Raw genomic sequence first — 26,512 nt, 5'->3', positions numbered from 1 at the left:
TTTCCATTTTGGGAAAAAAGTCATTGGAATTTTGATACGGATTGTGTTGACTGTGTAGGTCTCAAGAGTAGTATTGGCATCATGGCAATATTAAGTTTTCTTATCCAGGAGCATGGGGTGTATTTTTTTATTTTTAATATTTTCTCCATTTTATTTATTTATTTATTTCATTTTCTGGCTATGCTGAGTCTTAATTGCTCTGGAGTTTTTTCTGTAGTTGTGGTAAGTGAAGGGCTACTCTTCATTGCAATGAGCGGGCATCTCATTGCGGTGGCTTCTCTTATTGGGGAGCAGGGCTCTTGGCACAAGGGCTTCATTAGTCGCAGTGCTTGGGCTCAGTTGTTGTAGTTTCTGGGATCTAGAACACAGGCTCAGTAGTTGTTCTGCAGGGGCTTCGTTGCTCCACAGCATGTCAGATCTTCCTGAATTGGGAATTGAACCTGTGTCTACTGCACTGGCAGGTGGACTCTACCACCCAGCCATGGGAGAAGCCTGGGGTGGTCTTTTCATTTCTTCTTTAATTTCTTTCATAGTATTTTAAAAATTTTAGTGTGCTAGTCTTTTACCTTCTTGGTTAAATTTATTCCCAGATATTTTATTCTTTTAGATGTTACTGTAAATGGAATTGCTTTCTTAATACTCTTGAGTTACTCATTCTTAATATTGTGATAATTATTATTTATAGAAAATAAATAAAATTTATTATTTATCTTCATTCAATACTGTGCTAAGCACTTACATGCTTTATCTCATTTATGTCTTTGTCTGTTCCTATATTTCCAGCTTTTCTTTTTCTGCTAGATTCTTTCTTTAAACAGCTTAGATTTTTCTCATCTGAAAATTATTCTTCATCAACTTTATACTTCTGTCTCTCTCTCTTCTTCTCTTTATAACCAAACTGCTTGGAAAAGTTTACTATATTTGATTCTGTTTCTTTTCTTTTCATTTGTTCTCTTGTCTTCTCCAGCCTGGTTTCTGGGTCTTGGCTGTACCATTCACTTCAAAGCTCTTGAGAAGAACATCAGTGCTCTCTCTGTGACTGAAGTCCTTAACATTGCATTCAACATAGTTAAGTACTTCCTCCATCTTGAGATATTTTCCCCTTTGCATTTGTGAAGTTATATTTACCTTGTTTTTCTTCTCTGATTGCTTGTTCTTTGTCTTTGCTAGCTTATCCTACACTATCGTTTCTTTACTTACGGGAATTACTCCAGACTCTAGCCTATGTCCTCTTTATTTTCCATACTTTGGCCTGGGTGTCTCTTTTCCCATGACTACAGTTTAACTCTGACAACTCCCAGGTTTAATCCTTAATACCAGATTTACCATTAGAGCTATGGATTCACACATCCAACCATTGGCATCTTTATTGGGTTGTCTTATAGGTGATCCACACAGTCAAAGGCTTTGGCTTAGTCAACAAAGCAGAAGTAGATGTTTTTCTGGAACTCTCTTGCTTTTTCGATGATCCAGTGGACGTTGGCAATTTGATCTCTGGTTCCTCTGCCTTTTCTAAATCCAGCTTGAACACCTGGAAGTTCACGGTTCACGTACTGTTGAAACCTGGCCTGGAGAATTTTGAGCATTACTTTGCTAGTGTGTGAGATGAGTGCAATTGTGCAGTAGTTTGAGCATTCTTCGGCATTGCTATTCTTTAGGATTGGAATGAAAACTGACCTTTTCCAGTCCTGTGGTCACTGCTGAGCTTTCCAAATTTGCTGGCATATTGAGTACAGCACTTTCACAGCCTCATCTTTTAGGATTTGAAATAGTTCAGCTGGAATTCCATCACCTCCACTAGCTTTGTTCATAGTGATGCTTCGTAAGGCCCACTTGACTTTGCATTCCAGGATGTCTGGCTCTAGGTGAGTGATCATACCATTGTGATTATCTGGGTCATGAAGATCTTTTATGTATAGTTCTTGTGTGTATTCATCCACCTCTTCTTAATACTTAATACCAAAGCCTTTGATTGTGTGGATCACAACAAACTGTGGAAAATTCTTTAAGAGATGGGAATACCAGACCACCTGACCTGCCTCCTGAGAAATCTGTATGCAGGTCAAGAAGCAAGTTAGAACTGCACATGGAACAACAGACTGTTTCTAAATTGGGAAAGGAGTATGTCAAGGGTGTATATTGTCACCCTGCTTATTTAACTTATATGCAGAGTACATCATGAGAAATGCTGGACTGGATGAAGCACAAACTGGAATCAAGATTGCCAGGAGAAATATCAATAACCTCACATATGTAGACGACACCACCCTTATGGCAGAAAGCAAAGAAGAACTAAAGAGCCCCTTGATGAAAGTGAAAGAGGAGAGTGAAAAAGTTGGCTTAAAGCTCAACATTCAGAAAACTAAGATCATGGCATCTGGTCCCATCACTTCATGGCAAATAGATGGGGAAACAGTGGAAACAGTGGCAGACTTTATTTTGGGGGGCTCCAAAATCACTGCAGATGGTGATTGCAGCCATGAAATTAAAAGACACTTCTTGGAAGGAAAGTTATGACCAACTTGGACAGCATATTAAAAAGGAGAGACATTACTTTGCCAACAAAGGTCTGTCTAGTCAAAGCTGTGGTTTTTCCAGTGGTCATGTATGGATATGAGAGTTGGACTACAAAGAAAGCTGAGCACTGAAGAACTGATACTTTTGAACTGTGGTGTTGGAAAGGACTCTTGAGAGTCCCTTGGACAGCAAGGAGATCCATCAAGTCCATCCTAAAGGAAGTCAGTCCTGAATATTCATTGGAAGGACTGATGATGACGCTGAAACTCCAATACTCTGGCCACCTGATGTGAAGAACTGACTCTGGGAAAGACCCTGATGCTGGGAAAGATTGAAGGTGGGAGGAGAAGGGGACGACAGAGGATGAGATGGTTGGATGGCATCACCAACTCAATGGATGTGAGTTTGAGTAAACTCGGGGAGTTGGTGATGGACAGGGAGGCCTTGTGTGCTGCAGTCTATGTGGTCACAAAGAGTCGGACACGACTGAGCAACTGACCTGACTGACTTATAGGTGAATTCAGGATCTTTCTTATCTCCTCACTACTCTTCCTCCCTGCTCCCTTAATGGGGGGGAAGTAAAGTTTTCCAGTGTACTTTACATGACATTTCAGTGCATTCAGTTGAGTAGACTAGAAATTTATCAATCGTTCTTGACTGTGTCGTCTTCCTCCTTACCCATATCCAGTGAACCAAAAAGCTGTACAGGCTGAATCTTCTGATGTCAGTTCTTGTTTCATTGCCAACAGCCTGGTCTGTGTGTTGCGGTCCTTCCTCCAGTCTGAGGAGCAGGCCCACCTCTTAGTCCTGTGGTCTTTGGGTCTCAGCTTCTCATCTCTCATGAACCCTGGCTTAAACCAACAAGACATAGCACTCTCTAAATCTTTGTTTAGGGAAAAGAAAGAAGCTTTTGAGTAGAACACATAGTCTGCTGAAATGCAACTCTTCTGGTAACTAAAACTTAGCACTTTCTTATCTGGGGTAATTTTGTTCCTTCTAGCCATCTCTCTCACTATTCCAGGAAAAGAAACAGTCTTCCCTGAAGATATATTGAAATTTCTATTACTTCATGCAAAAACAGCATCTGCTCAGAGTCCTAAGGGACATCTTGTTTGCTGTTGTGGAACTAGCTTTCTAACATTTCATTTTTCACTTGACTAAACCATTTCCAGTGAATACTAGGACTTCTGCATAGGTTCTTCTTAGAGCAGCAGTTCTTAACTGAAATAGTAAAGAAAAGATATGGGAACCCCTGAAATTGTGGATCAGTGTGTGATATGGGACTTTTACTTCTCTAAGCACCAATTTCCTCATCTGTAAAATGGGATTTATAATGGTATCTGTTTCATAGGATTATTGTGAGGGTTAAATGGGATAATTAAATAGATGTGAAAAGCATAGCACAGTACCTGGTAGACAGCTATTTTAATATTATGTTAGGGATTACAATATATGGTAAAGGTAATAATTTCTAGAGCAACATACAGAAGAGGGAATTAGATCACCTGTTACATACTTTGAAAGCATGTGTAGAAAAACGAATAGTAGAGAGGCAGCCTTGGTATAAGGTGCCTTTATTTCAGCATCCTAAAGTCACTGTGACTGTGACAGGAGCTGAATTACAACTGTGAACAAACAATAGGGAAGCATGAAAAATTAATGGTTAGTAAATATAAGAGGGTCTAAATTCACTCATAATTCAACTCAAGTGGGCATAGAAAATTTCTTTATTGAATCTATAGTAGCCTCGTGTTCTTTATGACACTCCTCCCACCCTGCCCAGCCCAATCCATGTCATAATAATTGCTGGAAATATCATAGGAACTAACCAAATATTCAATCTGTTCAAACCTTATTCTGATAGTTTAGACATTTCCTTCAAATAATTCTCAGTTCTCTTGAATAAGAATATTCCATTTTTTCCTCCCCATGCTTCTCGAATATAGGCTCCAGTGTATGTGGTGTTCCATTGTGCAGCTTTATTGCATCACATGGAGTTGAGGAGGAGGGACTCCCTGAGTTTCACTTGGTTCTTTCCTGTGACTGGCTGGAATCTGCTCTCCCTTGTCCACCTTTCCCGCCTGGCCCCTGGTGTGAAGCCAGTATAGTCTACACACTGGTCTCACTTTCAGTGTAGAGTGTAGAGGAGCTCTGGCTTCATCTCTTTTCCCTAGTTGTCCTCAACTCATCATCCTCATTCTCCAAGTGCAAGGAGTCCAATTAGTTGCTGTTCCCTGATCATAGTTCTGTTCTTTCAGCAAGACTGCATGGACCTATGGTGGGTATGAAGCCTCTGCACTGCAGTCCCCATTCTCTCTGCCCTCAGTGACACGTTTACTTATCATCCCCTTCCTAGGTCAAAACTCAAGAGTAAAACTGGGATACACATATTTCTTACTCTCTTTTTCCTCTTTTCGGCCATTTCCAGACCTGGAAAATGGTAGACTTCCCTTTTACTTCCTTTTTTTCAGTACTTCCAAAATTCCCTATGGAAAAGGTACAATTTGGGGGTCTTCCCTGGTAACTCAGATGGTAAAGAATCTGCCTGCAATGCAGGAAACTCAGATTTGATCGCTGGGTGGGGAAGATCCCCTGGAGAAAGGAATGGCAACCCACTCCAGTATTCTTGCCTGGGAAGTTCCATGGACAGAGAAGCCTGGTGAGCTATAGTCCATGGGGTTGCAAAGAGTTGGACAGAACTGAGCAACTAACACACACACACACACACACACAAGGTACAATTTTCATTTTATTATGAATTTGTCAGAGCCCAAGACCTTTGTAAAACAAGAACTAGTAGAAAAATGAAATAAAAATTAAAATATACAGTAAGTCTATCTTTTAATTATTAGATTCAATAGACATAAAATTATTCTGTTAAATTGTTGTAAAAGGTTCTAAACACTTACTTTTAATTTCTGTACTTATCCATCATGGACCAGTAAGAAATAGCAGTGCAGACCAGCCCACTTTGAGTTCATGGCTTCCTTCCAGATTCTTGCTAAGCTTTGGTGGTGGACAGTAACATCGTCTCTAAACCCCAGTAGAACACATGGGCCCTCTTGACTTGACTCTTAAGATGTGAATGGAAACTGAAGGAATTTGGAAAATACTCTGCAGAGGACCATGATCAGTCTTGAAAGACGATTCTCATGCTGAAAAATCTGAGTTTTGAATGCTGGAACCTGAGTATTACTTTTCTTTTTACATTTCTCCTGTGATAAATTCTAATATCCCTGTTGCAGATGGGTACCTTGGGTGGACTCACTGAAGGTAATGAACTCAGAAAGGCAAGAGAAAAGTGGATTTATAATTTTTATACTCTTACCCTTGTTACTCTCATTTGTAACACAGGCGAAAAATGAAAAAAAATACCTAGCTTTTCTGATTTTTGCTGTGAGATTTTATTGCTTGAATGGCTAACATTATTTTCTTCCTTAATAGCCCCAAGCTTCATCTACTTGTTTTCTTTCTCTTTGCAACTAGGAAAGTAAATATTAAAATGATTATCTGCATAAATACTTATTGATGGCCATGTAGTAAAAGCAATAAGGTGATTTAAATTCCTGTTTTCTATAGGAACTACAGTTAAAAACAGAACAGAAAGATCTAAAACTGAAAGCTGAGGACCTTGATGCATTTAAGATGAAAAGGAGAAAAGGTTCGTTTGGAAGTATAGACCAACTCCAGGTTTGTCGATTCTATTTAGTGTTTGCTGGTTTCTTTTCCATGTGATGGTTGTCTAAGTAGAGGTAAAAAGAGGTGGACTCTAAATAAAATCTTCAAACACTAAACTTTACTGCTGGAGTACAAAATTTCTAATATTTCTCCTGAAACTTTTCTGTTATTAAAAAGTAATTTCTCATCTAGAAATGCGCTGTACTTTTGTTTTGAATTTATTTTTAATTGAAGGATAATTGCTTTACAGTATTGTGTTGGTTTCTACCCAACATCAACATGAATGCTGTATTCTTACTTCAGTAGAAATGAGTTTATTTGAATGTTGTGAAATGTAAACATGAAAACTAGATTATGTTTATCCTTATGTCAAGACTGGTTTATTCCCTTGGAAACAGATATATTTCTAAAGATAAGAGCTCTCTTCTACTCAAACACAACCAAATTGTATATGCACAATATGTAATATATTAAAAAGCTGTTGTCTTAATGCCACATTTAAAAAATGAAATTCATAAATTAATATTAAAGTTCAAAGAAACAATTTTATGTAAATTAGGAATGGCAGTACTAAAAGTCTTAAAAATTACTGTACTTAAAACTAGAATTACCCTCAAATGCAAACGCATCAACCTAATTCTGAAAAAATTATTTGCTCTTCTTAAATCTTATATATTAATATTTTAACAGTAGGATTTAGGACATGCATGTATTCTCAGTTATTTTACTAGTGCTTTTTAGAAATTAGTTAAAGAGCTTTCTCTCTGACATGCCTGGTAATAATATTTTTGGGTGGAAGGGTATGTGAAGGAGTAGAAGAGGTAGGAAAGCATAGAATAGTTAGCGCAGCTTTACAAAACGTTAAGAATCTAAATTTAAATGAATACAATAATAGGTTCTCACAGCCTGCATTGACTTTGTTGGGTTAAAAATAATAATAAACAAACAAAGCTTCCTGCTTTTTTTTTTTTAACCTTCCTGCTTTTTAGTGTTCTAAAACAACATTTTCCAGAATTTGACTCTAAATAAGATTATAAATTAATCAATATGACTATCCAAAAAGCTTATAATAGGACCTTGTTTTGATATGAAACTCTTTTATAAGAAGAAAGTATTTAAAATTGGCACTGTGTGGTAGGACTATTTACTGTAAGAGAGAAGAGACAAAGTAAGACATTTTCAGAAAACTTACTAAGATACTGTGAATTGCACGGATCATAACTTTATTATCTCCGGGGCAGGAAAATTCACTCATTTATTATTGTTTCTCTAAAACACCTATTACGTTAGCAGACTGCTACCCAATCCTCAAGGGCTTCCCTGGACCTGGCGGGCTACAGTCCATGGGGACGCAGAGTGTCCAACGCGACTGAGTGACTAAGCACAGCACAGCACCCAGTCCTCAAAGCACAGCTGAAGTATTGCCTACTCTGAGGCAGGCATTGATGTTACTTCCATTTCTCAGACAGAACCAATCCCTTTCTCCATTTTTGCATACATATACCTAGGAGTTAGCTGTATATAATAACATTTATTATCAACAGTCATCATTTTTTGGTTTCTCTTTGATTGGAATGGAGCTTACAGAAGATCTCTTACTTAACTTTCAAACCCCACTCAGTCAAGAAATGTTTGTAGAATATGTTTTAGTTGCTAGTCTTCATAGGGTCTCATGTGTGGAGTTTCTAAGATATAACTGGATATAACAAAACTAAAGTATTTCTATCGTTGTTCTGGGATATCCTTACTGTTCTAGTGATTGTAGAGCTGCTATTTTAGGGTTTAGTATTATTCACATGCGCTGTTGCTTATAGGACCATACTATCTAAGTCTGGATGAAAAACTACGGAGCTCTGGACTCTGGATCTCACTTTGCCTTGGCCACTTTGCTCATTTTTTCTCGTGCATATTCACTGTCTTACTGTCTTAATATAGGTTTCTGGGAACAGGTTTTTTTTTTTTAATCAAGTTTGAGAAGAACTGGAAAATAGTACTATATTGATTTGTTTTTTTTGTTATTTAGGAAGCATTGCTTCATTACTCTGTCGCAGTGCAGATGGGCACTTGGTAGAGTCCATCTTGGACAGTTATTCCATTCACATTTTTGTTTGTACTTATTTCTAGGTACCCTTAGCTTAAGATAATACTGAGATGCTTGTTTTGGAAATCTTTACAGCTCAATTTATTTTGTAATTATTTGATGTTGACAGGTTATAATGCAGAGTAGATTTTCATGCCTTATCACCTATGTCTTTCCACTATGGCTATTCATTTATTCACCTCATTGGTTAATTGAATCAGAAATTCATTCAGTCATTCATATAACGTTTTATTGAAAGTCAATCATGGGCAAGGCAGTATAGCAGGCACTGGGGCTAGAGAAGCAAAAAGCTTTGTCCCTGCAGTCAGGCAAGGAGCTCATTCATTAGTGCTGAGATGGAGGTAAGCACCTCTGGAACAGACAAGATTTCCAGCATGTTCTCAGAATTGACTGTCAGTATATATAAAGAAAATTGTCAGCCTTAAAAATCCCAGACTCAAGCATTTTCAAGGAATAAATTTTAACTCCTTATAAAACAACACAGGAAGATGTTAACTTAGAACCACTTACTTCTTGACAATTTTGGACAGACACTATTTTGTCATTCTCGCTGTTCATTTAAGGTGTTTAGTCAGTCTGAAGTTATATTATTACCATATAAATTTTATGGTGAAGAAAAACAAATTGTAACATTTCTTTGGATTTTTAATTTAGAAATTGGATAAGCAAAAGAAATGGTTAGATGAAGAAGTAGAGAAAGTTCTGAACCAACGCCAAGAATTAGAGGAGCTGGAAGAAGACTTAAAGAAACGGGAGGCCATAGTTTCAAAGAAGGAGGCCCTGTTACAGGAGAAGAGCCACCTGGAAAGTAAGAAGTTGCGATCTAGTCAGGTATTCTATTTAATACGCTCTTTGACTCTGGTTGTAAGCCATAAATTGATATTTATTTTTCTATAAGGTAAATCAAACCACTGTGAAGTTAGAAACCAAAAGAAAACTTTTCTGGTTTTCAGTGTATTTGGCTTATTAGTGCTTACTTAATGACCATCAGTAAAATCTATTGCAGTTTTGAAGTAAAATGTTCAGTGTTCTACCAAGTATGAGTTATCTATTATTAACTTTTGGTGGTATTTAAAAAATTGTAGTGTGTTATACATAACATAAAATTTACCATTTTGACCATTTTAAAGTGTACAACTCAGCAGCATTAATTACATTCAGTGTTTACAACCATCACTGTTATCTATTTCCAAACTTTTTATTATCCCAAACAGAAACTATGTAACCATTTAGAATAGTTTGCTTGCCATTTCCTATGGAAGCCTCTATTATTAGCCTTAATGGACATTTTAAAAATAATCTGTACCATTAGAGAGTGAACATTGGGTGAAGGTTGAGTGATCATTGGTAATGTGGAAGAATAGACTTGAAAATGATCTAACTATACTATTAATCACAATTCCTATAAAAGAAAGAAGACTTTGTATAATACAGATTTGTTTATTTTTATACTTATAAAGAGTTGAGTATCTTTACAAAAATTTTTGTTGTAGGACTTGGGTTTTATGAGCCATTCAGATAAGTGGTTTTATGAAGGACTTTGCCTCAGTTTCAGGTTTTGAAAAATGACTGTAGAAGTATTATAAGGACCAGGAGAAGTTTTTTTGATAATAGCAGTAGCAATAATAGCGTCTGAAAATAAAGCTGACTTGCCCTAGACTTTAAGAAAACTTTCTCTACAAAGAGAAGGACAAATCCCATATGATATCACTTGTATGTGGGATCTAAAATGTGGCACAAATGAACCTGTTTTCAAAACAGAAACAGACTCATAGACTTGTGTTTGCCAAGGGAGAGTGGGGGAGGGAGAGGGATGGACTGGGAGCCTGGGGTTGGTACATCCCAGCTGTTACATTAGAATGGATAAACAACAAGATCCTAATGTGTAGCCCAGGGAACTATATTCAATATCCTGTGATAAACCATTATGGAATATATAAAAAACAATGTATATATGTGTATAACTGAGTCACTTTGCTATACAGCAGAGATTGGCACAACATTGTAAATCAATTATACTTCAATTTTTAAAAATTGTAAAAAAAGACTTTCTGCGCAAACCTTTGCCTCCAGCTGACCTTGAGTCTGGGTCAGTCATGGAATCATGGAATAAGCTCTGCCTCTTTATTAAAAAAACCTGCCTTTCATCCAGCATAGATGTACCACTAGGTCTGGGGTGATGGTGACATGTTCTTAACTTCTCCACCTTACTGTAACATGTGGACAAGATCTGCACTTAGCTCTCCTCTGTCTTCTGTTTCCCAAACACGTCAAGATAGCTTTTAGCAGCAGGCTATTGGACACTGGGGTAGGGGCAGCCCTTCTAACCAGCCTAGTTGCTGTTGCTCCATCCAGGTAGCTTGTCCACACTGGCTGTCAGGGTCAGGTTTTAGATGCTGCCCCTCTCCCCACAAAAAAGAAAGATGTAATGACAGCAAAGAGGATTTACAAATCAATGTATCAAGTGAATAAATAGAAGAAAATACCTGGGACCTTTATGATATGTTCTGTATCAAAAAAGAAAAAAGGACAAAAAGAAAGGAGTGAGAAGGAAACACTTATTCCTGAAATACATTTACTTTATGATGCAGGAAAAACAAAGAAAAGAAAATAGGTGTTTTCCAGTTTCAACGAGATGTAATATTTAGGAAGTAAGAACATACTGAGGTAAGCATAGAATACAAATAAATGAAACCCACAGTAGATCATAGCAAAATTGATTCTTTGAAGATAGTTTTAATTAAACAGAAGAGAAACTTGAGACATATTTCAGGGTTCTTTTTGGACAAAGGATATTATAAAGGATAAAACAAAGCATATTACATATTTTTTCAGTATTTAAGAAATACTATAAGATGTGATCGTATGCATTTCAGACAAGAAACATAGTATAAAAAAGCCTATATTCAAGGCTTCCCTGGTGGCTCATTGGTAAAGAATCCACCTGCCAATGCAGTAGACACAGGTTCGATCCCTGGTCCAGGAAGATCCTACATGCTGTGGAGCACCTAAGCCTGTTTGCCACAACTATTGAACCTGTACCCCGTAGCCCACGAACTTCAACTTCTGCAGCCCACATGCTAAAGCCCGTGCTCCACAACAAGAGAAGCCACCGCAGTGAGAAACCCGCACTCCACAACTAGAGTGGCCCGCTCTCACTACAACTAGAGGAAAGTCCATCAGCCCAGCCAAAAGTAAATTAAAAAAAAAGATTTATCTTAAAAAGTCTATATTCACACCATATACAAATAAAATGAATCAAAGACCTAAATATAAGTGCTAAAACTATAAACATCTTAGAAAGAAACATAAGTATAACTTTTTGTGACCTTAGGTTAAGCAGTGGTTTATTGAATATTACACCTAAAACACAAACAGAAAAAATTAGATAAATTGGACTTCATCAATTTTAAAAGCATTTGTAATATAAAGAACACCATTCAAAAAATGAAAAGATAACCCATAGAATGGGAGAAGGTGTTTGTACATCATTAAGTCTGTATTTAGAACAGATATAGAACTCTTTAAAAGCTCAGTAATAAAAAGGCAACCCAGTTTAAAAACGAGCAAAGGATTCAGATAGAAATTTCTCCAAAGATTTGCGAATGGCCGTTAAGCACGTTGAAAGATGCTCAACATCATAGTCATCCTGAAAATGCAAATCAAAATTTAAATGAGATGCTGCTTCATACCCACTAGGATGACTATAATCAGAAAAATAATTTTAGTGAGAATGTGAAGGAATTGGAACTCTTACACATTGCTGGTGGGATTGTAAAATGGTGCAGTTACTTTGGATAACATGTTGAACATAAAATGAACTAGCATCCACTCCTAGGTGTACATTCAAATCAAGTGAAGACATAAGTGCACACAAAAACTTGTACATGAATATTCATAACAGTATTATTCGTAATAGTCAAAAAATGAAAGCAACCCAGTATCCTTCAACTGATAATGTATAAGCGAAATGTGGTACACATTCATATAATGGAATATTATTCAACAGTAGAAAGGAATGAAGCACTGATACGTGCTACAACATGGATAAACCCTGAGAACATGTTAAATGAATGTTAAATGAAAGAAGTCAGTCATAGTAGACAATTCCATAGAGACAGAAAGTAGAATACTGGTTACTTAGAACTGGATCAGGGCTTGGCGAGGAAATAGAATGAGTGCTAGTGGGCATAGGGTTTCTTCTGAGAGACTGATGAAAATGTTCTAAGATTGATTATGGTGATGGTTGTACAAGTTTGCAAATATGCTTAAAACCATTGAATTATACACTTTAAATTGATGTGTATGAACTATATTTTAGTAAAGCTATTACTGAAAAAAAACCTATAAACACATAAAGGGAAAAAACAGTAGGGGAGATAACAGAAGACAAAAGGTTACCAAAAAAATGTAAGCTGGAAAGCAGATAGATAAGTGGTTACTGGCTTAGCAGAGCAGAAAAAGCTGAAATCCAAGTGCCTAGATGAGGGACACCAGTGAGAGTCAAGCCTTTATCTTTAGCTTTCTTAGTAACAGCTTCACAAGCTATAATTCACATAAACATGAAAAAAAAACTCAGAAATGAAGGGACCATGAATTTTAGAAGGGAGGAGTGAGGCCTGAGAATGAAAACAGGGCATGGTTCGGAAACCATCCTTTTCTAATTCTGGACTAGATGATTTATTTTCTGAAGATTGAACCAGGTACAGCAGAGGGCTGGGGTATGTCAAAATAAACAGGGAATGAATGGAAGTCTGAATCCTGAGATACCCATTTCCTAACCCCTTCATATATCCCAAAATGCAGGCAGCCAGACTTATACTTCCCAGCAGAAGATTGGTAGATTTTTCTGAAACAGTCCCAGGAAAAAATAGCCTAAAAATTTACATTTGGGAGCTCCCAACTAAGTGTCCAGGTTCCAGGTATCTCGTACTGTCATAAATCTTAACCCACCACAATTTCAGCATTTGAATACCTGACTCTTAAGTATGATGGAGATCTCAGGAATGCTACTAACATTAAAGATGGAGGCCAAAACAAAAGAAAAAAAAAAAAAAAGATGATCAGAAAAATTAAAGATAGAACAAGGAGCTGAAAAGACTTTAAAAATCCTAATGTCCTCAAGGTGGTAAAAGCTGATACTCCATCCATAAAGCAAGAACTGCAGGCTATGAAAAACATGAAAGAACTTTTAGAAATTAAAAAGCTCTGAAGGATAATGTTAAGAAACATCTCAAAAAGTAAATAAAAAATAAATAGAAAATAAGAGGAATAAAATTTAATTGACAGATAAACACACAAAGTCTATCATCCAAGTAACAGGAATTCCAGAAAGATAAAACAGAGGAAACAGGAGAAGAGGAGATTATCAAAGACATATTACAAGCAATTGCCAACACTGAAGATATGAAATTCTGGGTTGAAATAGTTTATCAAGGGTATAGCAAAGACTACCAAAAGCATATCATTGTATAAATCTTGAGAGTCAGAATGGCACTGGAGTTCTCAACCTTCTTCATTAGAAGACCTGAAGCAGTCTTAAAACTCATAAGGAAAATGGTATCCAAACAAAGATTCTCTTTTTAGACTACTATAAATGAAATGGTAAGGTAGAATACAGACATTTTCAGGTGAAAAAAATTATCTATAGCCTAGCCTGTCTCAGGAAACTACTAGAGGATGTGCTCCTTAAATATGAGGACACAAGCTATGGAAAAGAAAGACTTGGGACCCAGAAAATGTGCTCTAACTGGAGATTTTCAGTAGTACCAAAGGAAGTCCAGGAACAACTATAGTCTAGTTTGGAGCAGGAGGATGGAGACTCTAGGCAAAATGTTTCCAGAAGAGAAGAGAATGAAAATATTCCCTGATTAAGTTTTGATCAACTGAAAAAATAATGTTGAGAGGAATTTTATAGTTCTATTGGAAAAGAATTAGTTACAAGGTAACAAAAAAAAATTGTTCCAGATGGAAATATGATCATTTTGTCCTAGATAGTTATGAATAATATTCACAAAGTCATGTAAACTATTGATTTAAATAAAAACCGTAATACAACTTAAGTTGGGAGAATACAAGGAGGGGAAATACAGACAAGGAGGCATAAGAGTGCCAAATCCTTATCTTTCATAATAGACAACCAGTAGACAGTATCTAAAATTGGTAATGTTATTTAGAAACATGGACATAAACCAGAAGACATAGCTTTAAAGGTTAAAGATGGTCATTTCTAGGGAGCAGGAATCAGAGAAAGGGTGGTGTAGGAGACTTCTTTTTAAAAAAATTATAAACCTTAAGGTAGTATATACATGTAATTATTTTGATGAAATACCAAGACCAGGCACAGCCAAATAAATAATAAAAACTTTATTTTTAAATCTCCACTTAAAAAAAGACATTCAACTTAAGGCTTAGAAAATGAAGCCCCCCCAAAAAAATCCATGGGAGAAAATAATAATGTAAGAGCTAAAAATATGTTCACATAGTAGTTTTCTCTCTGTTTTTTTTCTGATTTATTTATAGTCTGTATTTCTAATAATTGACCTTAGGGTGTCTGGTTGATTATCTTTTTAGGCTTTGAACACAGACAGTTTAAAAATATCAACTCGCCTGAGCTTGTTGGACCAAGAGTTGTCTGAAAAGAATGTGCAGCTCCAGAGCAGCACAGCTGAGGAGAAAATAAAGATTTCAGAACAAGTACAAGCCCTCCAGAGAGAAAAGGATCAGCTGCAGAGACAAAGAAACAGCGTGGATGAGAAACTTAAAAATGGTAGCGTGTTGTCACCTGAAGTAAGTCAGTATGCTTTGGAACTGGAAGTACTGTATGATGGATCACTTGGATGATTTCCTTCACCTTTGTTACCGAAACATAAAAATGATAAACCTGATCAACTTTGTTTCCTTGAGACTTTGTCAGATGTACTGAATTTCCTTGGTACCTGTTTGGTGCCATGAGCCAGGCTTGACTAGAGACTGTGATGTCCTCTCATGGAGGTCCATGAATGTGTCCCCTTCCTAGCATTGCCAGGGATAGGGAGACTCACACGTGCCTTGAGTATGGCCTTTCTCAGCTGAGGTTTTCACAGAACACAGAAAATGATTTGAGGGACTCTTTTTCTCATTTCTTCTAAAGAGGGCACCTTTTCTTTATGCATCTTTCTTGTGTGATACTTGGTAATTCATCATCTATAACAAAGGCCTAGAGCATTAAGGGTTGTTTTAGAAAGTACGGGAGCATTGTTCCACACTAAGTTCTAGCCAAGTAGATATGCAAAATTCAACCCCCAATAGAAATACCTTTTAGGAGTTTTCATTTAAGGGAACATGTGGCTTCTCTTTTAGAGAAGGCAATGGCACCCCACTCCAGTACTCTTGCCTGGAAAATCCCCATGGACGGAGGAGCCTGGTGGGCTGCAGTCCATGGGGTCGCTAAGAGTCGACACAACTGAGCGACTTCACTTTCACTTTTCACTTTCATGTATTGGAGAAGCAAATGGCAACCCACTCCAGTGTTCTTGCCTGGAGAATCCCAGGGACGGCGGAGCCTAGTGAGCTGCCATCTATGGGGTCGCACAGAGTCGGACACAACTGAAGTGACTTAGCAACAGCAGCAGTGGCTTCTCTTCATCATTATTTTTTTAACTATGTAAAAGGTGTTGCATTTATTGGCTCCCAAATTGTCCCAGACTTTTTTTCAAAATTTTATTTCAGTTGGCAGTGGTAACCATAACTTATTATTTTATCAGACAAAGATGAACTTTTGAGCCTGGATTTTCTCTGCAAATATTTATGGTCAATGTCCAAAGTAAGGGAAAATTACTAACAAAAAGTAAGTGGCTGGGAATCACCTTGCTGTATCTTGTAGTGTTTTAGATTTGAGCAAGTATGAGAAGTTGAAGCGGCTAGTTAAGAAGGAACAGGGGAGAGGATTTAATGACATTGTTCATTGAGTTGATGAAAGAAATTGAAGACAAACTTGACTGGAGGTTATGTGACATCATGAGCTTCTACTGCCCTATTTTATAATTTAATTTGGGTAGCTTTGCCAAGAACCACAGAATGAGGTTTTCCCCTCAAGGCTGTCAAAGTCAACTCCCAGCCCTGCAGATCTAAAGGTCTGAGAGGCTAAAATTCAGCAAAACATTTGAGCATTTAAGGAATTCTTGAGTGCCCAGGACAGTTCCTGGGCCCTATGGAAGAAACAAAAAAGTAGAAAACATTATGCTTCTGAGGAATTCTACTCCATCTGAGAAGAGACAGAAAGATGAGAAAACTCTAAATCTTGATGAATATAAAAATCAAGTTATAGATAATGTAATAAAGCTATTTTGTTGTTGTTTAGTTACTAAGTCATGCCCAAATCTTTTGCGACCCCACAGCCTGTGGCCCACCAGACTCTGTCCCTGGAATTTCCCAGGCAAGAATACTGGAGTGGGTTGCCACTTCCTTCTCCAGGGGGTCTTCCTCACCCAGGGATTAAACCCACGCCTCCTCAGTGGCAGGCAGATTCTCTATCACTGAGCCACCAGGGAAACCTAATAAAGCTATACTTAATACATTATTTATCCAAAGCAATGCAGTGATCATTTGGTGGAAGATTGAATTAAGGCAGCATTGGTGAATCAGAATCTTGAGCTGGATTATGAAAAACATGGTATGTATTGATAGATATAAGAAAGAAGGTCATTTTAGATAGAACATTGTTAAATAAGGCATAGAGATAGGAATGAGCAAATTGTGTTTGCAGAGTGGTAGAGTGTCCATTTTTAATTTTTATTTATTTTTTAATACAATTTTTAAAGGTTATACTCCATTTACAGTTACTACAAAATATTGGCTATATTCCCTGTGTAGTATAATATGTCCTTATAGCCTGTCTTAGTCCCAGTTGATTGTACCTCCCACTCCCCAGCCCCTATTATGTGCCCTGCCACTGGTAACCACTATCTTGTTCTCGGTATCTGTGAGTCTGCTGCTTTTTTTGTTGTTGTATTCACTAGTTTGTTGTAAGTTTTAGATTCTACGTATAAGTGATACAGCATTTGTCTTTCTCTGTCTGACTCACTTACTATAATGCCCTCCAGGTCTATCCTTGTTGCTGCTGCAAATGGCAAAATTTTGTTCTTTTTTATGACCAAGTAGTATTCCGGCACCCCATTCCAGTACTCTTGCCTGGAAAATCCCATGGATGGAGGAGCCTGGTAGGCTGCAGTCCATGGGGTCGAGAAGAGTCGGACATGACTGAGCGACTTCACTTTCACTTTTCACTTTCCTGCATTGGAGAGGGAAATGACAACCCACTCCAGTGTTCTTGCCTGGAGAATCCCAGGGATGGGGGAGCCTAGCGGGCTGCCATCTGTGGGGTCGCACAGAGTCGGACACGACTGAAGTGACTTAGCAGCAGCAGCAGTATTTCTTTGTGTATATATACCACATCTTTATCCATTCATCTGTTGATGGACACTTAGGTTGCTTCCATACCTTGGCAATTGTAAATAAAGCTGCTATGAACATTGAGGTGCATGTATCTTTTCAAATTAGTTTTTCTTCCCAGATATGTACCCAGGAGTAGAATTGCTGGGTCATATAGTAGTTCTTTTTTAGTGTTTTGAGAAACCTCCATACTGTTTTCCACAGTGGCTGCAACCAATTTATATTCCCACCAACCGTGTATGAGAATTCACTTTTCTCCATATTCTCACCAACATTTGTTATTTGATGATGGCCCTTCTGACAGGTGTGTATCACACTGTGGTTTTTTATTTGCATTTCCCTGATGATTAGCAATGTTGAGCATCTATCTTCTCATATACCTGTTGGCCATATGGATTCTAGAGGGTCAGTTCTTCAAGAAACATTTGAGTTTCTATTATGAGGAATTCTGTAACTAAAAATGCTGTAATGTTTTGTGGTGAAAATACAGCACAATTCATGATACTTACTTGGCAGCCACCATGGATTGGTTTAAGGGAAGAGTAGAAGAATGATAATGTCCATTAGACCCAAATAGCATAGTAAGATCTTAGATTATGACAAAGTCTAAGTTATACTATTTCATTTAAAATGAGTGATTTCTATTGTATTATATCTAGGAAGAACATGTTCTTTTCCAACTTGAAGAAGGGATTGAAGCTTTGGAAGCCGCAATTGAATACAAGAACGAAAGTATCCAGAGTCGCCAAAACTTGCTCAGAGCTTCATTTCAAAACCTCTCTCATAGTGAAGCAAATGTCTTAGAAAAACTAATTTGCCTGAGTCCTGTTGAGATTAGAGCTGTTCTTTTCAGATATTTCAATAAGGTTTGTTTTTCAGGGACAGAGGGTTTTCTTATAAGTAGGGATCAAGATGGGTATACAGTTCACATATATGAAGACTTTACAGTACTGAATGTTGTCATCTGAAATCTTTGTGCTTATCCAAGTATTGTAGGCCTAAATTCTAGTGAGGTTCTTAAAATTGAAGGGTTTCTTGAAAGGAGGACGCTTTTTGAAATAGTTTTAAAATCCAAAGAATTTAATCCAAGTATTCTTCAGGCACTATTAGTTGGATGTTTTCTAAATTTGGTTGTTCCTACTTAGCATTCATGAAAAAGCAAGGGACCCTCCAGGTTTGAGTTCCCTTTCCTTCATTGCTGGGTAGGGGTACCTGTACTTTCTCATCATACTCTATGAACTGAAATAGAGATGAAATGGTACATCAGTGACAAAGATAGTGATCGATTTTGGCATTAACCTGGGTGTGCTTAATATAAATTAAGATATTTTATACAGATTTGACAGTTTACTGATAGAGATGTTTCATAACATTGAAAATTATATCCATCTTTTCTCCAATGTCTTCTCTTAAGATATATATTATGAAATGTTAAGCAAGTAGATTACTTTTGCTCTCTGAAAAATATATTCAGTTTAAGATAATAGACAATTAATGAAAAATAAAACACTGAAGTTTTAAAATAAAGTTCTAATTCTGTGAGACAAGTGAAATAAAGATGAACAAATTAAGAGAAGTGTTATACACAGCCCTCCTCTTGGATAATGACTATCAGAAGTACATTTCTGTCATTGATGTGAGTGCATCCCATCACTGGGTGTTTGGAGGGCAGAAGTGATGGTGCATATTGTCTGAGGCTTTGATACACATAACTCTTTTGTGGTGGTCTTAGTGCAAGGGCCAAGGTCAGTGGATTTTTCTGATCTTAAGAACCCTTTATAGAGATTAGTATTTTTCTGGAGAGAAGGTCTTTATGTTATTAACAATTACTGTGACACAGATACTGTCTGAAGTGTTTTTATATCAGTGCAAAGAGGAACCCACTGAACTAAAAGTAAAGTCTCAGGCCAAACTCTGTTTATAGCTGAAAAAATTCTGTCACTTATTTATAACATTCACTTTGGAGTTAAAAATGAGAATTATCTAGATGTTACAAGAGTCTTTAGAATTCTTGATATTTTAGACCGGGAAAATAGTTATAGGATTACAAATGTAAACTACAAAGATTATGTCTAAGAAATGATGGTGGGGTGATGGTTAGACCAACATTATATTTAAAATGAAGTTGTTACCAATTCAGAATCCCAACAAATTAAAAAAGGCTAGTTATTTTGTGGGTTTGTTACAAAGCATTTGCCTAGTTATACCATGGTGATTAAGGGCGTTCATCTTTATGAAGTCTAAGGAGAAGTAAATTAATCTATTATATTAGGCTGTCTAAGACAGTTAAAAGGTCAAAAAATGTCTTTGCTAGGTGGTTAATTTGCGAGAAGTTGAACGGAAACTAAAGTTACAGAATGAAGAAATTAAAATGAAAGTTCTGGAACGGGATAACATGGTTCGTGAGTTAGAATCTGCACTGGAACATCTGAAATTTCAGTGTGACCGGAGACTGATCCTCCAGCAAAAGGAACATGAGCAAAAAATGCAACTGCTGTTACATCATTTCAAAGGTAACTGCCCCTTCTCATCAGCTGTGTAAAGATGATGTAGAGGATGGGGATCAGGAGAGGAATTGGGTCAGTTAAAGCCTAACATGCATAAATAATTACTACTAACACGTGTTTTGTGCTTTGTGTGTTTGGGTCCACATGCTGGGATAGCTCTATGGACGTAAGGCACTTCATGCCTGAAATGCCATCTCGTCTGCCTGTCCCCAGCAACACACAGAGAACTGCTGCAATCCTGTTAGTTGTCTAGTTACTGTGTAGGAATGTGGGATGACATCTGGCTTGGTGATATATAGCTGAAAAGGTCCCCATTTCTAGGATATAGAACCTTGATATTTAAGTCACTTTACCTTTATAAAATTAAAGTGATAGGTTCTGTAAGATGTCTGGTTATAGTTCTCCTTTTAGTTATATCATTAAAGATTATAGCTTAGGTCAAAATTAGTCTACCATCGATGGGCACATACTGTTCCTTAGCACACAGTAGTTTAGTTCAACTGTCAACTGTGGTGTGGAAAGACTTGTCATAGCAGTTGGTCTTCACAATACCTGGGCTTATGACTGGTACACAAACAGTTCCTATGGCAACAGAACCACTGCCTGGCGATACTTCAATGCCTGGAATACTTCAGTTCAGGCAGCTTAGCTGTTGAGTCTTCATTCTCATGAATCTAGAGCTGGAAATGTGGTAAAAGGGATCTGGAAGAAGCAACCCAAGTAAGCAGAAAATTGGAAAATCTATGCATTGGAGTGTTGAGGCAGTCTGCCTGTAAGTTAAATTTTATAACCAGTTAATTAGCAACTAGTTGCCTGATGACAGGACTTCCTTGACTGGATTCCACAAGTTATTTCATTCAAACACGTGCTCTTTACATCATGTTATTCTGTCTTACATCTCTAAAAGTGATATTTTAATAGAATTTTTAATATGTTTTTTCAAGTGATTGGCATTTTACAAAAAAGCTCATGCTTTAGCCAAATGAGAACATTTTAAAAATCATTCATTACTATAGCTGGGACACGTTTTTCATAACTAAGTTGTAACTGAAAATATTTATGTAGGAAACATTCTGTGCAAAATTCTTAAAGAGATGGGAATACTAGGCCACCTTACCTGTCTCCTGAGAAACCAATATGCAGGTCAAGAAGCAACAGTTAGAAGTGGACATGGAACAACAGACTGGTTCAAACTGAGAACGGAGTAAGTCAGGGGTGTATATTGTCACCCTGCTTATTTAACTTATATGCAGAGTACATCATGCAAAATGCTGGGTTGGATGAAGCACAAGCTGGAATCAAGATTGCTGGGAGGAATATCAACAGCTTCAGGTATGCAGATGATACCACTCTAATGGCAGAAAGTGAAGAGGAACTAAAGAGCCTCTTGGTGAGGATGAAAAAGGAGAGTGAAAAAGCTGGCTTAAAATGCAACATTCTAAAAACTAAGATCATGGCATCTGGTCCATCACTTCATGGCAAATAGGTGGGAAAACAATGGAAACAGTGACAGACTTTATTTTCTTGGGCTGCAAAATCACTGTGGATGGTGACTGCAGCCATGAAATTAAAAGACGCTTGCTCCTTGGAAGATAAGCTATGACAAACCTAAGCAGCTTATTGAAAAGCGGAGATAATCGCTTTGCTGACGAAGGGGTGGGTCCATATAGTCAAAGCTATGATTCTTCCAGTAGTCACAAATGGATGTGTGAGTTGGACCATAAAGAAGGCTGAGTGCTAAAGAACTGATGCTTTTGAATTGTGGTGCTGGCAAAGACTCTCAAGAGTCCCTTGGACAGCAAGGAGATCAATCCTAAAGGAAATCAACCCTGAATATTAATTGTAAGAAATGATACTGAAGCTGAAGCTCCAATACTTTGGCCACCTGATGCAGAGCTGACTCATTGGAAAAGACCCTGACACTGGAAAGATTGAAGGCAAAAAAAGAAGGGGGTGACAGAGAATGAGATGGTTTGATGGCATCACTGATTTAACAGACATGACTTTGAGCAAACTCTAGGAGACAGTAAAGGACAGGAAGCCCGCATGCTACAGTTTATAGTGTCGCAAAGAGTTGGACACAACTGAGCAACTGAGCTCAGGACCATTTTCTAGATTTACCAGTAGGAGAGGGTAGGTCTGAAGATCAATAAACTGAATTTTACTTGTTGTAGAACATAACTCAAAGGGAACTGTTGTAAACATTACTAAATATTAATTAGAAGTTTTAAGTTATATTGTGGCATAAACTAGAGGTTTACTTATGGCTTTTTCCCCACTTCTCTTTTTCTGGTGGTTTTTCCTTTGTAATTTAATCTTTCAGCCTCTTCTGACAGGTTTCTGGTTTTTCTGGTTGTATATTTCTTTTTTATTTTCAATTTCCTTGGCCATGCCACAAGGCATGTAGGATCTTAGTTCCCTGACAAGGAATGGAACCCATGCCCAGTCTTTTTTTCCTTAAAGCATTGCATTTATTTAAAAAATTAATCTATTTATTTATTTTTGGTTGCACTGAGTTTTTGTTGCTGCACGGGCTTTCTCTAGTTGCGAAGATTAGGGGCTACTCTTCATTGTGACGTGGCAGGCTTCTCATCACGAGGGCTCCTGCTGTTGTGGAGCAGAGGCTGTAGGTGCAGGAGCTGCAGTAGTCGCAGCACACCAGCTCAGCAGTGGCAGCTGATAGGCTCCAGAGCACGTGCTCAGAAGTTGTGGTGCATGGTGTTAGTTGCTCCTCAGCATGTGGAATCTTCCTGGACCAAAGATTGAACCCACGTCCCCTGCATTGGCAGGTGGATTCCTGTCTACTGTGCTACCAGGGAAGTTCCCTGGTCGTATATTTCTTGGGCCTATAAACCTTAGGCTTATGACTTTTATATATCCACAGTTCCTGATACAAACGTTTAAGACACTGATGCAGCTGGACAGGGTTCCAAATGTAGACCTTACTTCTGATGTTCTGAGGATAAATTTAGTTAGTAACCACTCAAAAAGTGCTTATGAAACATGAAAAATACATAGTTTTAGGGGTTAGGATGGGGAAGGGCTCATCCTACTTTGAAAACATTTTACAGGCAGAAGAATCCATATTGTAGCTGAAAACAAATCCATTCAAGGAACAGACACCTGTAACATACTTCTCATCCTTTAAATAGAGTCTGGGAGCGCTGTTAGGATTTTCAGTCATTTATTTTAAACTGATTTTAAATGTAAATTTCTGTTTTATAGAGCGAGATGGGGAAGGCATTGTGGAAACTTTAAAAAATTATGAAGATAAAATCCATCAGCTGGAAAGAGATCTATATTTCTATAAGAAAACCAGCAGAGATCTGAAGAAGAAACTCAAGGAACTGGTAGGGGAAGCAATTCGGCGGCAACTACTACCATCAGAAAGTAAGAGATTTAGCATTACCTGTTGCGCCAACACCATAGCACGGTTTGCCGTGGAGCCTCTCCCAACTGATTGGATTATTTAGAATTCTGTCTCTGTAACAAAAATAGTTGTCTAGTCTATGTGTAAGACAGAACCACTGGATAAAAGAATAAAAAAACAAATGTATATGTGTGTAGGAAATGATCATTTACTGGATTGTCTACCATGTACCAGGGGTTCCTATATTTTCTGCTGCTGCTGCTGCTAAGTCGCTTCAGTCGTGCCGACTCTGTGCGACCCCATAGACAGCAGTCCACCAGGCTCCCCCGTCCCTGGGATTCTCCAGGCAAGAACACTGAAGTGGGTTGCCATTTCCTTTTCCAGTGCATGAAAGTGAAAAGTGAAAGTGAAGTCGCTCAGTCGTGTCCGACTCTTAGCGACCCCATGGACTGCCACCTACCAGGCTCCTCCATCCATGGGATTTTCCAGGCAAGAATACTGGAGTGGGGTGCCATTGCCTTCTCTGACTCACTAAAATTCTTAAAATAACCCTAAATATAGGATAGCTGTTTTTTTCCTGTTTTATAGGAAATGAAGCCTTCTGATTATCATAAAAAAGTAAAATAAATAGAGAATAACAAAAGTAAAGGTAAAATAATATCCTATGTATTTCTAAGATCACTCACGTTTTTCATATTGTGACCTCTGGAAATTCAAAAATATAATAAAACCATTGTTGAGACCAGGATGTTTTCTTGCATAATTATATGTAGATATGTAGAAATACCACCTTCCTCAATGAAATGATAAAACATGACAAAGAACTTTGCAAAAGCAAAAACTGCCATGAAGGTGATATATCTGTGATTAAAACATATTGTCTTTAAGCCCACCAGTAGAGAGCAACCCATATCTCTAAAATAATATATTCTCTTTTTATGAAAGAATTAGCCTTCCTTTAGAGAAAGTATTCTTCTAATAAGTTAAGTACAGTTTTGAAAGTTGACTTTACAGTCTTTTTTAGGAACACAGCTATTTTGTACCTGTAAACTTGGGTTGTTAAAAAAATTCGTTCAGGTTTTTCTGTACCAGCTTATGAAAAAACCCGAACAAACTTTTTGCCCAACCCAGTACTTAAAGATGATTACAAGAGGTAAAGAGTACACCTGAAACTAATATAATGTTACATATCAATTATATTTCAACTTAAAAAGATAATTATAAAAACTGAAACCATAAAAAATAGAGTCCAGTAGAGAATGATACATGTGTACAATGAAAAGATGTGTGCTGAATATATAATGTAAGCAGAATTAACAGTTTTAAATCTTAAAACTCAGTAATATTTTATTTTTCTGTTGCTGTTATTTTATTTTTTAAATTAATTAATTTATTTTAATTGGAGGCTAGTTACTTTATAATATTGTGGTGGTTTTTGCCATACATTGACATGAATCAGCCATGGGTGTACATGTATTCCCCATCCTGAACCCACCTCCCACCTCCCTCCCCATCCCATCCGTCAGGGTCAATCCAGTGCACCAGCCCAGAGCACGCTGTCTCATGCATTGAATCTGGACTGGAGATGTATTTCACATATGATAATATACATGGTTTCAGTGCTGTTCTCTCAGATCATCTCACCCTCGCCTTCTCCCACAGAGTCTAAAAGTCTGTTCTTTACATCTGTGTCTCTTATGCTGTCTCACATATAGGGTCATCATTACCATCTTTCTAAATTCCATATACATGCATTAATATAATGTATTAGTGTTTTTCTTTCTGACTTACTTCACTCTGTATAATAGGCTCCAGTTTGATCCACCTCATTAGGACTGATTCAAATGCATTCTTTTTAATAGCTGAGTAATACTCCATTGTGTATATGTACCACAGCTTTCTTATTCATTCATCTACTGATAGACATCTAGGTTGCTTCCATGTCCTGGCTATTGTAAACAGTGCTGCGATGAACATTGGGGTACATGTGTCTCGAATTTCAATTCTGGTTTCCTCAGTGTGTATGCCCAGCTGTGGGATTGCTGGGTCATAAGGCAGTTCTATTTCCAGTTTTTTAAGGAATCTCCACCCCGTTCTCCATAGTGGCTGCACTAGTTTGCATTCCCACCAACAGTGTAAGAGGGTTCCCTTTTCTCCACACCCTCTCCAGCATTTATTGTTTGTAGACTTTTTGATAGTGGCCATTCTGACCAGCGTGAGATGGTACCTGATTGTGGTTAAAACTCAGTAATATTTTAGAAAAGTAGTTCTAATGCTACATTATATTTATTGTAGGTATCATTTATAGGCATTTATATCATTTATAGGCATTTTCCCAAACAGTTCTATTTAGTCCTAAACTCGGTAAGCCGGTATATGCTAACCCCATTTTTAGATGTGGAAATTAAAGCTTAGCGTGGCCCAGTGACTCCAAAATAGACCAGTAAATGGAACATGGTCGGAGGTCCCTGGTCTTCTAACTCCTGGTTCTGTGTTCTAGTAAAAAGCCATTTTAGGATAGAGATGTAATACAAACATAACCAATTCTGCCAAAGAGACCAACCTTTCTGATTTCAGGGTAGTAATACAGAGGTATTTACTCATATAACTAAAACATTTACTTGAAATTCTGCCTGTGACATATAGCTGAACCTTTTACTTGAAATGCTATCTGCAAAAAGTAAAGTGTAAACAGATATTAAGTAGGAACAAAGCAATTAGCGTAACCCCATATGGCACCCCACTCCAGTACTCTTGCCTGGAAAATCCCATGGACGGAGGAGCCTGGTAGGCTGCAGTCCATGGGGTCACTAAGAGTCGGACACAACTGAGCGACTTCACTTTCACTTTTCTCTTTTCATGCACTGGAGAAGGAGATGGCAACCCACTCCAGTATTTCTGCATGGA

The 26,512-nt window shown here is 37.6% G+C and overlaps 1 protein-coding gene across 9 annotated transcripts in view; it reads left to right on the top strand.

Moving 5' to 3' along the window:
• Positions 1-26,512, top strand: part of KIF27 (kinesin family member 27) — a 92,912-nt gene that overhangs the window by 58,113 nt on the left and 8,287 nt on the right. For all 9 annotated transcript variants that reach the window (XM_027550105.1, XM_027550103.1, XM_027550106.1 and 6 more), the window contains 6 exons: positions 6,097-6,207; positions 8,951-9,127; positions 14,870-15,085; positions 18,388-18,594; positions 20,043-20,241; positions 23,461-23,625. In XM_027550105.1, the coding sequence (XP_027405906.1) occupies positions 6,097-6,207; positions 8,951-9,127; positions 14,870-15,085; positions 18,388-18,594; positions 20,043-20,241; positions 23,461-23,625 (1,075 nt within the window). The remainder of the gene's footprint in view (positions 1-6,096; positions 6,208-8,950; positions 9,128-14,869; positions 15,086-18,387; positions 18,595-20,042; positions 20,242-23,460; positions 23,626-26,512) is intronic.

The sequence above is a fragment of the Bos indicus x Bos taurus genome, chromosome 8 (genome assembly GCF_003369695.1).
Source record: "Bos indicus x Bos taurus breed Angus x Brahman F1 hybrid chromosome 8, Bos_hybrid_MaternalHap_v2.0, whole genome shotgun sequence".
In the NCBI taxonomy this organism is placed as follows: domain Eukaryota; kingdom Metazoa; phylum Chordata; class Mammalia; order Artiodactyla; family Bovidae; genus Bos; species Bos indicus x Bos taurus.
This window is presented reverse-complemented; position numbering and strand designations above follow the sequence as displayed.